A 15015-nucleotide genomic window follows, 5' to 3' on the forward strand; every position below is an offset into this window, starting at 1 on the left:
GTAAATAAGTGAATGGACTGACAATTTGATCCGTTTGGCCACCAAGTGCCTGAAAGTTATTTGAATGTCCTATATTGGGAAAATTTAAAACATCGGTTTACTGATTATTTAGAACATACTCGAATTCATTTTAGATACATTCTATCGTAAACTGTCTTTTTAGCCAGACTTTGCCCGGGGTTTATAATTCCTAAAATTTTTTAATCACGTTATCACTAATACTTTCAATCCCGTAGCCTCTGTTATCGTAACTAGGTACTAAAACAATACAGCTTATGTATTCTTACACTCGTGTGATGAAGACATCTTCAAACCCACATTCAACATAGAAAAAAAAACAATTATGCGTTTTTCTATTGAATTTACGTTTACCAATTACAAAATCAAACTTCAATTTGTAATTATTCATGTAATTCTTTGCTATTCTGCCACTATGGATAAAACTTCAGGTCCCTGGTAATATCCCGAAATGAAAAGTATCCTGGATACGAGCCCCCAACAGCCCCTTTATATTTGCGGTAGCCGGCTTCAAACACGTACAAACAGACTTTGACAATAATTGTACACAAGATATACGGCAAATTTTGAACATAAAAGCAATGGAAGTGCGTTTAAAATAAATGAATTATTTTAGTAACTCTTCTCTGTAATGCTTTCACTGGTAAGCTTTCAAACAAAAAGAGCGTTTTCAGCACCCTTAAATGTCTGATATATACTCTTTGAAAAATTTGTATTGAAATTATCAAATATTTTTACGAAACAGTCACATATACATAGGTCGTATCTGTATCCATTCGGCATGAAATAGAACACGCACACAACGTGGATAAAGACTGCTCAAACATTATAAATGGTAAAACATGAAAATAATCATTTTTTATATTAGTTTAGTTTCATACATTGAATTATTTAATAATGGAACACGTGACAGTCCGAAAATATCTCGGCGATGAAATTTGTACATATATCATGGTAGGAGATCCGTGATTCACGGCTAGGTAGAAATAAAATGGTGAATAGCCCTGCCGAAAAATTAAAAATACCAGTAAATAAATATACGGTATAGATTATTAAAAAATTTAAAATTTCATTTCCAGTCAAAATTATCAAGGAGCTGTTGCTACTCTATCATTATACTCTTTTCATCTCTCTCATTCCTCTCTCTTTTCCTCTTCTTTCTCTACACTGCGTCTTCCACTCTCTACAAATTTATTTCTCTAGTTTTTCTATTCAGCTTCTTCACTCTGTTTTTCATATTTTTCTTGCATCCTCTCACCCATTACTCGTAACTCCATTTTTTCGTAGCGTGAATTTACATCTTCTTCTTTCCTCGTTTATTCGTCTTTATCGCTCCTTTCTCTTTCGTCTCTTCCTCCTGCCTCTGCTCTTCACCATCTTTACTCTTCTCTTCTTGAATGGCGTTGTTCGTGTATTGTTCCTGTGTCGGGGTAACATTCGAAAGCTCCTGAGAAAAAATCATGATGAAAATGAAAACACAAGTCGTTGATTTATTTCAATAATCCACAACAAATGCAACAAAATTTATAAGGTAACTTCATTCCTTAAAACCTCCCACGAGGCATTTTTTATCACTCAGCTTCTGCACCATAGCATTACTGTGCAACGCATGGTAAAAAGAGTTTGCCACGGCCGGCCAATCCGAAAAATTTTAGTCGAACATAAAGATTCCAAATTGAGATAAAGAAAAAAAATCAAAGTTGGTGTCCAGAGAAAAAAACATTCCTTCAAGCGAAATATTTTTATCAATAATAAATGTGCCTTAGTGAACTTAATGAAACTACTGATGGCACCAAAAGTTCAGAGTTTTAAAATTATCTCTTTCATAGTAATATTTTTCTCTTGGAAAGAAAAATTACACAATCACTGGAAATAATGCATAAAAGGAGGTAGAAAATCCGAGCTTCGAAACAATATTAATGCCGGCAAGTGATGCTTGTCTGACCTGGGTTTTCTGCAGACTATATATGTACTGACAGTGGAAGAGTTTTGAAGATCCGCCCCACTTTTGGCAAGCAGAGCCGCTTCAGATTCTTGTTTTGGCGCATCTCTGGACGGAACCATCATAGTTAGCATGACCATAATTTGCTGCTGACCCTCGACCAGTTGATCTACGTCCAGTCGCAATTTGGCCATGTCCTGGCGGAGTTGGCTTGCCAGTGCTAGATGAAAATTGGTGGGAAAATAAGTGAAAAAATGCATGAATTAAAAAGTACATCATATAACATTGGTTATCTTCCTCGTAGTTACATACCAGCAATAGCACCCGAATAAGTTGGGCAATTTTAACCAAGACGGCAACTGGAGAGCATAAGAATGAGCTGCAATTTGATGACAATTCCAAGTAAACGAAGTGTTGGAAAAATATTTTTGTTTGCTGAATCTCATGAAGTACGGGTATTACCAACGGACATCACAGTTTTCGAAACAGGCAGTTTCTTCCAACGGTGCAGGCATGACGTGTTGGATTAGCTAAAAACATTTGATTGAGCAAAAGGAGGAAGAGAACGCGCGTGAGCATACAACAATCTTCCCAGAAAAGGCACCTGCTTAGGAAAGAGTGCGGCGACTTAACGACATTCGTCTGCATTGATGAATTGTAGCCCTATAGTAGGAATGATACACTTTCAGCCAGAATATTTTGGGTCAGCTGAAGAGCATTGGGTAAAGGAAGGTTTTTGAAGGATGAATTAACTCAACTCGTTAAACAAAAAAAAAACTCTTATTCTGGAGAACAACTTCTTGGAATTCAATGGAACATATTATGAAGAAGAGATTGGAGTGGCTGAGATGATATTCTGATCATGAGTGTAACAAGTAAATTTCAATCATTCCTCGAGGACTTGAATCCGATCGATGAGTCAATTAAGTTCACTACGGAAATAAGCAGCCTGGCGCTGAATTTCTTGGATATCACGATATAATAGGGTGAAAATTTTAAGATGACTAGCCCGCTTGATATGGAAACCTTTTTTAAACAGGCCAAAAATTTTCAGTATTTAAACACCAATAGTGCCCACCCTATAGCTTCTGTTTGAGAGCTTTGATGGAAGGTGATTTCTTAAGACATAAAAGGAACTGTAATAACTTCCCAGATTTCATAAAAACTGTGTTAACTTTCTATAATCATTTAAGGGAAAGGAGATATAGCAAAAATCCGTACCTGGAGCAACTTGAGGAAGTTTTAAAAAGGAATAAAGTTGAAAATAAACCCCTAGATCGCTTTTCTTAAAAATAAAGTTCAACCCTGGTATATAAAACCCTGAACTGAGGAAGGTATTAAATAAGTATTGACATTTTGTGAATGAAGATGCTGAACTCAAACCTATCTTCCCTCACCACCAACAATCTCATATCAATGAAACAAAAACTTGAAATAATTTCTGGTCAAATCAAAGCTGGAAAAGTCAAACTAAGAAAACCAAGATCTCAATATATTAATCAATTTCCTGCGAGAAAAAAAAATTCAATAAACCAATTCATAAAAGCTTGATGAGGAAAACGAAATGGCGTCATCGCTATAAAAAGGAATCTATTAAAAATATATATTTTTGATCTACTTAAAAAGGAATCTCTAAACTTAGTTATACCTAACAAATAAACGTAAAAGTCATATCTTCTATTCCGGCGATTTTTCCTTCCGGTAATTGGGAGGCCCAATAAAAGCTAAACTCGCTTTTTTCAATTCTATTGACTTAAAAGATTGACTTCAAGTCCTCGAGCAATGAGTGAAATTCAAGTTAACTTGCTTCACTCACGATCAGAATTTCATCTCTGCATCTCGTGTACAGAATGAGTCCTGATATCCTATGGAGTAAATGGATCTGCAACGAGTGCACAAACACATCAGAAACTTCCGACGAATATTTGGATCCCAGAGATGGATCCTTATAGAATGTGGCACGTTCCGTGAGGATGCTCATGTGTATGTAAAGCAAAGGCACATCTGTGAATTGGATGACATCGATATTTGAGCAAAAAATATAAGTGTTTGATAATATATAGTAACCAAATATATAGTAACCAAATATTTGGATATTCAACAAAAAACATATTTTCTTATTAGGCCATACTGATCAAAATTATAAAGAATGTTTCGGGAGAAAAGCTACCTGTTTCTTGATGTGTACCCTCTTGCAAATACTTAGGGAAGTGTTGCAGAAGCTTGGCGTCGCGAAGAATGTTCTCGACCGTTTCGTCCCAACGCAGTATATGATTGTCTGGATGATTGATCACATGGATCTGCAACTGTTTATCAAAAAATTGCCATTATTATCGTTAGTTATAATTGACTTGCTTGTAATTTTCGTATGTGTATTAAAGTCCGACTCCCAGACAATGTAAAAGTATTTTAAAAATTGAAAAATGTAGTGAATAGATTTTTAATGGCTGCTGCTGGCAGGGAAGTCAGGAGAAAATACAAAAAGTACTTCGCAATAATGATAAAAAATATTTCACCAAAATATTGTAAATGGATGAATATTACAGCATTATTCGACTGATCAAGCGTTCTTGGTAATCAGAGACGGAATCTCGTAGCGGAACCATTTTGTGTTATTTATAAGTAAAAATGGAAGACAATTCGTTGTCGAAGACTTTACATACCAACAGATTTGCAGGAGCATACAATAATCTTGTGCTAATTTTCCTTGAATTCGTCTCGCCCGAAATTTCATCTTCGCCATCTCACTCGAGAATTGCGTTGATAATTCACTGACCTTGACATCAAAAGCGCCTTTTTTAGCGCCCTCGTCGGTGTTCTTGAGAGCGTCCTCGGAAACGCCATTAGCAGCGGTCGGGGCAGCGCCAGGGAAGGCGCGATGCGCGGCTTCCTCGGCGTAGTTGCCCACAGCGACGATGTCCGTCACGCCGAGAAGCTTGACGACCTCGCATAGAGCCGCGTCACACAGATCCTCCAGCATACGGCGGCCAGCCTTAGCACTCCCGCCACCCTTGTTTATTAATATTAACCTTGTGGGGACTTAAAAACTGTCTTATTAATCTAGTTTTTGTGTGTGTGACTGATGAATGATATTGGATTTTAGAGCGCAATAGCATCGAAAAATTGTCAGGTTCTTGAATTTTATTCTCACTCGTCCATTAGTACTTAATTAATAACCTATTTATCGTTCTGTTACTCAACATTGCCGACAAACGCAGGTATCACATGCTGATAACAATAGAACAATAATGTATGCGTGTGTTTGTATATGGGCATGAGTGTGTGTGTTCGTGGGATTGCAAGCTGTCGTTGTTTGAGGGAGAACGCATCCGTTGACATCAATTCAACTCTCAATCTAGCTCTGGAACCAACGCTAATTTTAAAAGCGCGCATAGAGCTACATTTAGCCACGTAGCTACGTAGTAGCAGATAAAGCTAGGAACAAAGCAAGCCTCTACAGTTTCGAAGCGACTTAGAGTCATAACGCTGTACTTATATAAGTACTAATATCATATATCTCAGAATACTAAATAATAAAGGTTTAGTCATGGTGCAATAAACTAACCATATATTGGACAAAAAATTGGCCATTACACATTAGCATAAGCGCTCATAAACTAAGATAGTTCTAATGATAAGAACTAAAGAGAAACCCAACCCAATAAATGCATGAAAAATTCGATAATATTCGATAAATTCGATAATATCTATTTGTCGAATTTATTTTGCCCAAAATATCATATTCGCCATCTCACTCGATAAATTTGTTGATAATTCACTGACCTTAACCTCGGCAGCGCATTTTTTAGCGCCTTTGTTGGTGTTTTTAGGAGCGTCCTCAGAAACGCCCACAGCAGCGGTCTTGACAGCGTCAGGGAATTAATTACAATTTCATTCAATACAGTATTCTTCCAACATGTCAACTTTAGTTAGCAATATATAAATGGGTGATAATAATTGATATTGCACCCATGTATACCATTTGTTTTTTAAAATGACAATCATTGTCATGTGTTTGACCATGAGAACTATTTACCATTTATTAGGCCTCAAAACCGATACTCCCGTGCATCGATATTTGCACAAGAGGCAGAGAATAGGGAGAATAATTGAGACGGTTGCTCTTTTAGCTTACTCTCCTAAAACTTTACCTTAATAAGATGGTCCAGAGGGACGTATTTCTCTTCGGAGTCGAGCAGCATCACAGGACAATAGTAGTGCACGAAGACCAGCTGAGAACTGAAGAGCGCCTCCACGTCGTTTTTAAAGAGCTTCAGCAGCAGCTTCCATAGTCGATTCTCACCCTTCTACAGTATAAATAGTTAAATCAGTTACTGAGCAGTTAAAATGGGTTGTATATGCATCATTAATCTTGATCGTATATTTACAACAATTGATGTAGAAGTACTTCTACCAATTATTTGGGATAAAAATTCGATTTAATTTCAGTTATTACCATAACCGGGACAGTATTTCCATGTAAAGCAGGGAAACCCCACTTCAAGCAAATGTTGACATCATTTTAAAATGTAACTCTGGTTATAATATTTACATTTTGATACACGAAAAAGTGCCGTCTGTGCTATAAAAAGAATTATATGGATATAGTTCGGATAAAACCTATCTTGTGCACTCACACACAGACCAAAATATAAAAAATGCAGATATAATTAGTCTTACCGTTCTAGAGGCATTTTCAAAAGGATTGTCGTCTGCGTCGTCCGCGTCGTCCGTGTCGTCCGCGTCGTCCGCGTCGTCCGCGTCGTCCGCGTCGTCCGCGTCGTCCGTGTCGTCCGCGTCGTCCGCGTCGTCCGAGTCGTCCGTGTCGTCCGTCTTTGCTTCTTTAGGACGTCCAACTTCAGAGCAGTTGATTGACAGCCGCAGACAATCTGAAGCTGATTCGCAGAATGGGACCTGTGAAATCATAAATTTTGAAATGGTGGAGACTATGACGTCTCTGAGCAAGTCTAAAGTTTTTTCATGTTATAATCAATGACATTCAAATTGTACTATCTGTTTCATTTGTCAAAGGACGTTTCATATATTTTTATTAAACTCCATGTCGTCATAAAACATTACCCAGGGTAAACAAAGAGCCTGTCAGTGATTTATTCATACTATATTTAGGTTCGAGGTTCACGAATTCTCATGAGATTAAGAATTATATGAAAAAATCAATAAAATTAGAATTGCACTATGAAAAACTATTAAGTGAAATGAAAGCCATGAGGGCCAAGCATCGGTCAACAGAATTAGTTGTGCAAAAAAACTACAACATTGTTGTTTTGGGCGGTTGTTATAAATTATTTTACATCCGAGACATCATTGCGTATGCGTATCTAAGAAATATTTGAGAGTGTAATGCACGTCATTACGTGCATAAATATTTTGTTTTGGCCATAGATGTTAATATCTTACGGTAATGTAATGTGATTCATCTTACAAATGTTCAAAAAGTACCATAAAAAAAAGTCTTCAACCAAAATTAATAATTAACGACCAGAGGAAATTTGAACATGTTTTGCATCATGATGTTATCGAGAGTTTTAAACATAACGAATGGATTTATTGATTAACGCATAAAACTCGACAGTAAGCTGTGAGTGCATGATACATTGTATTTCACTCAATGCAGTGTTACATTTCAACTTTATCATAATTATCAATCACAAATACTTAAAAGATTAATATTCTAAAGGATATGTCAACATACTCCTGTCTGTGCTACTCCCCAACCAGGCTTCATGCCCAGGAAAAGTATTTTCTTTCCGGCTTTTCTCTCTTGCCCTGGCGGGAAGAACCTTTCGAGATATTCCTCATAATTTTGTCGAGCGTAGTCCACCGGATCGTAGCACATGGATACTTTCCCGCCAAATGAATCACGGTCAAGTTTCATGACGTCATCGCTGAGGCGCGTTGTACGAGTCAGCAAGTTAGTGACCAGTTGATTTTCTTCAGCCATAATGATCTCTGCACCTAGAAAGATAAATTTTAGTTAAATAATCACCATCTGAATCATCTTTTTCGTTGCTGAATGTCACTAAAATAGTATGACACGTTGCAATTATACGAATATTTATGTTTTTCACATAAACATTTTGGTTTATTTAATAGCCTTAAAAAAAATCTTGTATCACAGAACCTGTTGATTCCATGATATGCGTGAGCTTTTTTCTTCTACGATGATTCCACGTTTTAATGTTTTTATTTTAAATCCCAGTTAATTTCCTCAAGTTTGAACCATTAATATTGGATTAGTGTGAATTTGATTCAGAAATATATTTCTGAGATCGGCCCTCTAAGGTGAAAAATATTTTTATTTTGAATTAAGAATATTTATATTCAAATTGAAGCCAGTTGCAATATTTAATATTTTTGTTAAGTGAATTATCTATGTAAATGATGCGATATCAATCGTAGGGAAGAAACACCATTAGTCGTCGCCAAAATTATGTAAAAAAGCTTTTAGTTTATCTTGAATCCATGTTTTTCCCATCATCTATTTCTTAATAAGGTTTCGTTCTATTTTGATCACAAATAAAGATTTTCTCATAATTTGTAAATATTTGTCAATTCACGAATATCATGGATGGAATTTAAACAAAAAATAAAAATCATCTAAAATTTATACTCCCGTATCAGGAGGAAAGCAATTTTGTTGAGTGTATTGAGCATTTTTTTCGTGATTTTTAATTGGTTATCTAAAAAGTTATTTATTTCTATCAGAGTGATTTGGAAGAATATGGTCTACAATTAACGAGAGACTTTATATTCCCCGATATTCAGGTTGAAAATTTTCTAGCTCCATTTCTGACTGTCGACAATGATTATTGGTTAATAAATAAATAATATAAATAAAATAAATAAATAATAAACCGATAAATTTCAAACTAGAAAAAATTACGCTGGCAAGATTTTAAATTCTAACTTCTAAACTGGATTGCAGAGGTGGGGTGATTTGAATAACATGCGACTTGTGTTATTGCACTGTATATTTTCATTCGAATGGGCACACAAAATCACACAAGTATTCAAATAATTCGATGACGCGATCCAGCTAATTTTACATCTTTTTAACTTTTCCCTAATTCCACATTATGTGAAGCTAAATTTGCGATATAGGGTAATTAACACAAATCAGTGGTTTCCAAACTTTTTCAGCTGGCACCCCCTTTGGCTCCTCGGTGAATTTCTAGTGCCCGCCACCCTCAGACACATATAAAAACATACGCCTCTTTTTATTTACCACGCTTTTCTTGACTTCGTTTCGTGTCTGTCTGTCGTCAAAAATACAGACCTTAATTTAGAGCTCTTCTGAACTTCCTAGAAACTTTAAATTTGGCATGCATGCTTATGCTGCCTAACAATTCAAGATTTGATCATCAGAAATGATGATTTTAAAAAAATAAAAAAAATTTTAAAAAACACGAAAAATTCAAGGTTTGGAATTGAGTTTTTTCTCGAACATCCACACTTGCCAACCTTGGAAATTGATTTCAATTGCTAAAATTGTTAACTAAAAAGTAGAAAATAAATAAATTTAAAAAATATTTTTAAAAACCACGTTTTTCTGTTTTTTACAAAACTAAAAATAATGAAATAAAACAAGTAAAAAACTGTTAAAAAAACACGTTTTCTTAACGGACAAAAAAGAAAAACATTAACTCTTACATAACATTACATAACATTTTACACAACTTAAATGTTATGTATGAGTAAATGTTTTTCTTTTTTGTCCGTTAAGAAAACGTGTTTTTAACAGTTTTTTTTATTTGTTTTATTCCATTATTTTTAGTTTTGTAAAAAACAGAAAAACGTGGTTTTTAAAAATATATTTTTTATATTTACTTATTTCATGTTTAATTCACTGCAATTTAAAAGAGAAAGGTTTACCACAAATGTGCCTTTCACAAATAGAACCCAATTTAGTAGACCTATTTATTTTTAATGCAGTTTTAACTGTTTCAGCACTAGAAACCCAGGACGCCACGGACAAATTTCCGGCCGGACTCGTGGCCGGTTTCACAACCAATCTTCAAAGTCAATTATCAAGTAATATCTCCCAAACTCTAGAACACAGCTAGATGAAACTTGGAACGCGTGTTCATTAGGACCTAACGGTGATGTTTAGCTCGCGAATTTTTTTTAAATTTCACCGCCATTCGTGAGTTATATGGCGATACAGGCCGAAATTCACAGTGATCAAAGAATTTCTTCCAAAATACTGAACAGATTCGAACGAAATTTTGAAAATACATTCCAACTACCAAACGGGGATTCTTAGCTCGTGACATTTTTCGATTTTGCCATAGTTTGCGATTTTTTTCCATTTCACCGTCACTCGTGATTTTCACACATATTCTTTATTCGGGCCATTATAATTCGGCCCGTATCGCTGGGTAACTTGTCGCTAAATTCGCGGTTAACAAAAAATTTCTTCAAAGTTACTGAACATACTTGAACGAAACTTTGTATTTAAATGCCTAACCTCCCAACGGTGATGTTTAGCTCGTGACAATTTTTTTCTATTTTGCTTTCGTTCGCGAGTTATGCGGGTATGCGGAGAAACGACCGCATTTCGTTTCGACCGGCCAGTTCAACCAAGAGCCGTATACGTATAGCCGTATAACTCGCTTACGAAGGCAAAATAAAAAAAATTGTCAGAGGCTGAACATCACCGTTGCCGAGGTTAGGTATTCATATGCTAAGTTTCGTTCAAATCTGTTCAGTAGTTTAGAAGAAATTTCTTGATCACTACGAATTTAAGCACGTATATTGTTGTTTAAATCACAAATGCAAATGAAATTAAGAAAAAAACTTGCGAAGGAAGGCCAAATCGACAAAAATTTTCACGAGCCAAACATCACCGTTCGGTAGTTAGGAATGTATAAGCAAAATTTCGTACAATTCTGTTCAGCAATTTGAAAGAAATTCTTTGATCATTGCGAATATCGGCCCGTATTGCCATATAACTCACGAATGAAAGCGAAAGTCAGAAAATTTTCACAAGCAAAACATCGTAGTTAGGTCCTAATAAATACGTGTATCAAGTTTCATCGAGTTAAGTTCATTAGTTTGGGAGATATTCATTGATCATTAAATTTGGAAATTGGCCGTGAGACCGGCCGCGAGTCCGGCCGTAAGTTTGTCCGAGACGTACAACCCAGGAGAGGTGAAAAAAACAGATCTGTGTGGGCTAACCCATCGCTGGTAGTTATGTGCTGCGCGTGTTGTGTACAAATCGTCAAACAAACGTACGAACTTCGGACAGCCGCCCCCCTCTCCTGCCTCACCCCCCCCCCCAAATCTTTCCACCGCCCCCAAGGGGACGGCACCGTCCACTTTGAGAACCACTGCCCTAAATCATTAATTGACGTGCTGCCAAATAACCTTTATATAGGCTGCCTAGTTGTTCAACTCGGTTGGGATATGGAGACGCTTGGTCTATCCGCTATATTGTAACAAAATTGAAGCAATGAGAACACATGATGAAAGTCTAGATTTAGTGGTTTTTATGTTATAATTTTAAATTCACTTGGTTTCTTCAAGTTCAATGATGAAAACCGTATTTATTTATTATTGTTGTTTGTGAATATTCATGTTCAATTTCAATTTCAGTCGTTCGTGGGATATGCATCCCACGAACGATACGAATTTCGTAGCTTGTTTGCGAGATGCAACGGAGGACACTTAGATAGACTTTATAAGAAATGAAAGAAAGACTCAATAAAAGATGTATAAAGAGAGGTGATGTTAAACTCTGGAAACATTTATCACCTGGAGATTTATGATTAAAAGTATGAATGTCTGAATAATTGAAAAATCCTATAAACATATATTTGTTAGTATACTGTTGGCTCTTGGTTTAGTTTATTGTTGGGAGTGAAAGGTTTTATTGTTTATTTATGTTTAATATTATATTTAAAAAAATTATTATAAACTTCGGTTTGTAGAATTTTTCATTGATATAAAAATTTAAAAAATTTGAAAATTTTCAGTTTGTTTCTTATACTGGTTATAGAATTTTTCTGATTGCTTCGTGTATTTAGGACCGAGCATTTCTGGTTAAAATCTTATGGTGATTTTTCATTATTGGAAGTCGAAAGCGAAATTTTTATTATTTATTATTATTTGAAATTATTATTTTCGTAAAGCGAACAGTGTTAATAGGTTCCTTTGACATAATGCTTCAGATGTATTTCCTCCACCTCAAGAGTCTTTCCTCGACCTGATTATAGATTTTTTAATCATTAATTAACCTAATATTGCGCTTGAATTTAATATCAAATGCTATGTTAACATATAGATACCATTCATATTTGAAAATTATTTAGAATAAGTTTCTTCTACAGGTTTACAATAAATCCAACACTTAAATATACATAGTATCTACTTGTGCACAAATAAATTCAATCTATGGATCTGCACCTGTAAATCCGCAGCACCTCGACACCGACAATGACACAACTGATCTCGACAGTGATTGAACAGTGAATGCGTAATATTAACGAATGAATGCTCTATGGGCTTCACTGATGCGTTATAGTGCGTGTCATGTCGTCACACAAGATTTAACTGTTCCAGGGCCGAACTCATCACTCATAACTACCGGATGCACTTATACTTTCCTGAACAACGCCTGATGTATCGTTCATATAGGTTGTATTGTGTACAGCGCAATGGGTTGTAAGTTAAAAGTGTGTTGTGTTAACTGTCACTTACGTGTCTGCTCTGGGAAGTATTTTAAAAATATAAATAAGCGAACATAAATAGTGTATTGTACCGTGGCAATACTGTGTCAACGCGAACACAATATGAGAATTGTACCATGACAATACTGTGTCAACACTACGGTAACAGGAAAAGACTGGACATTCTTACATTAACATTACTGCGTCGCAATATTAGTCGCAAAATTAGTTCTATCGTTAGGCCGGGAACATAAAAGGACTCACAAGTCGATCATTTGATGACTTTGAATTTCCATATATAAGGAAATATAAAATATTATATTATATTATACAAATTATATATGGAAATTCAAGGATATATAAAATATTTCCTTGACACCTGAGAGTGTACCTAGTGCAGTGTCTTTTTAGCGCATTTTCTCATTTATGGAAAAATGCCCTATTGTGCTCGTCATGTCCGTCCGTCTGTCTGTCTGTCTGTCCGTCCGTCCGTCTGCGACTTCACATTTTCGTCGACGAAAAAATGCGCTATCTGTCAATCATTGCAGTGAGTACTGAGTTATATTTTTTGATACTCAGATTCATTTTTTTTTGCAGAAAAGTCAGTATCTTCACAAGAAGACTTATGACATAAAACACTTTCTCTCAGTGAGACCCTCGGGAGTGGTCAGTTGGTGCAGCCATTCTATCTTGAGACACTGGACTGGAATCGATATGAAGGCATTATTATTTGTATTTCTTAGGCTTGCTTGGTTTATAGTTGAATTTATTTTTCAGTTGAATTTATTTTAGTCCTATGGGAGGTGTGCTAAAAGTTGTAATAAGGGTTATTGGTTGTAGCCTCTCCTTGCATTACTTAGAGTAGATATACTGTATAGGTTTGGGTTTAGGTGAAGGCGTGAAGATTAGGGATTATTGTGTGAACGAAGACAATGAGGCCGACCAACACTAGTCCGGGCATTGGTCGTTAGCGCACTACATAGTAGGGTGGACCATTTTTAGCGCCTTATCTCATTTATGGAAAAAATTCCCTATTGTGCTCGACATGTCCGTCCGTCTGTCTGTCTGTCTGTCCGTGACTTCAAGGTCTCGTAGACGAGAAAATGAGCTCTCTGTCACTCACTGCAGTGAGTACTGAGTTATATTTTTTCAACTTTTTGGAGTTCGGTTTCACAATAGTGCGGAAAATTGTGGATGTACAGAAAGAACGACGTGTGCAAAATTTCAGACCTCTAGGTTGATTCCTTCATAATTTGAAGGTCGTTTGAAACTTTTAAAACCATAAAAAAACATTTGTATGAAAATTTTCCCAAAAATCCAGCTAACATTTATAGAGGTCACAATGGGAAAGAATCATCATGAAAACATCTTTATTAATGTATGTTCCATGTTTCAAAGCCCTACCTTATCATCTTCATCATTAGAGAATCGTAATAAAATTATAAAAATATGAGGGTAATGCACAAATGCACATATCATAAAAATATGCATAAGTAGGGGTATTGTGCGACATGTTCCATCTAATTCTCCAAAAAACAGTGTCGCTGAATTATAAATGTGCGCTACCCACATATTTTTATAATTTTCTTACGATTTTTTATTGATAAAGATGATAAGGTAGGGCTTTGAAACATGGAACATACATTAATAAATACGTTTTATGCTGATTTTTCCCATTGTGACCTCTAAAAATGTTAGCTGGATTTTTGGGAACATTTTCATATATATGCTATTTTTTCATATGATTGAAAACGTCCCTTGAATCATGAAGAAATTAACCTAGACGTGCAAAATTTTGCGCACGTCGTTTTTTTTGACATCCACAATTTGTCCGCACTGTTGTGAAGCCGAATCCCAAAAAAAATGAAAAACACTCCATTCCGCTATACATTTTTTGTCTATTGTTAGGTTGAAGACTTTTGGTGCCAGAAGCACCTCACCAGCCTGTTCTATGCAGTCAAGAAATAAATCAATGTCAGAAAGAGAATGAATTGGAAACTTTATGCATAATATTAACGTCATGTGAGGCATTATTATAATGTGAATTATCAGGCACGAGTTCAACGAGTCACACGTTAGAGTTGCTCTGGTGTACTTCTGAGCATGGAGCGTGACTAAGATTCCTACATATAGATCTGACTCATTATTTGCAGATGTAGTTTAATCACCAGAGTAAGTAATTTATAATCAAACATAGCCAGATTCGAGTCCTATCAGAATCTTAATCCTAAAAGTGGACTTAGCTACTTACCCTTTGTTCACTCGATGACACCAAACACAAAATGGCGCTGACTAGCATGCATGCAATATGACGTCATGGCTAGTGGTTCTCCGCTGGCGTTCTGTGAACAGAATTCATAATTT

At 35.8% G+C, this 15015-nt stretch overlaps 1 protein-coding gene across 1 annotated transcript; it reads right to left on the reverse strand.

Annotated features, from left to right (window-relative positions):
• Positions 1 to 346: 346 nt before the first annotated feature.
• Positions 347 to 12874, reverse strand: LOC108677295. Its single transcript, XM_018165503.2, has 9 exons — positions 12389 to 12874; positions 7674 to 7936; positions 6641 to 6874; positions 6112 to 6267; positions 5744 to 5821; positions 4737 to 4970; positions 4131 to 4266; positions 1996 to 2180; positions 347 to 1465 (listed from the first exon to the last, which is right to left on the reverse strand). Exons 2-9 carry the CDS (start codon positions 7920 to 7922, stop codon positions 1313 to 1315), a joined length of 1425 nt encoding a protein of 474 aa, XP_018020992.1. The 5' UTR covers positions 7923 to 7936; positions 12389 to 12874; the 3' UTR covers positions 347 to 1312.
• Positions 12875 to 15015: the final 2141 nt, after the last annotated feature.

The sequence above is a fragment of the Hyalella azteca genome, unplaced genomic scaffold (genome assembly GCF_000764305.2).
Source record: "Hyalella azteca isolate HAZT.00-mixed unplaced genomic scaffold, Hazt_2.0.2 contig17346, whole genome shotgun sequence".
Classification (NCBI taxonomy): Eukaryota; Metazoa; Arthropoda; class Malacostraca; order Amphipoda; family Hyalellidae; genus Hyalella; species Hyalella azteca.

Bases quoted from the DNA above. Each gene is read 5' to 3' on its own strand.
- LOC108677295 (XM_018165503.2), bottom strand. From the start codon at position 7,922: ATGGCTGAAGAAAATCAACTGGTCACTAACTTGCTGACTCGTACAACG. The intron at 6,268-6,640 runs GTAAGACTAATT...TTTATACTGTAG, and splicing joins TTGAAAATGCCTCTAGAACG to AAGGGTGAGAATCGACTATG. The intron at 2,181-4,130 runs GTAGCTTTTCTC...ATTTTCATCTAG, and splicing joins GGGTACACATCAAGAAACAG to CACTGGCAAGCCAACTCCGC.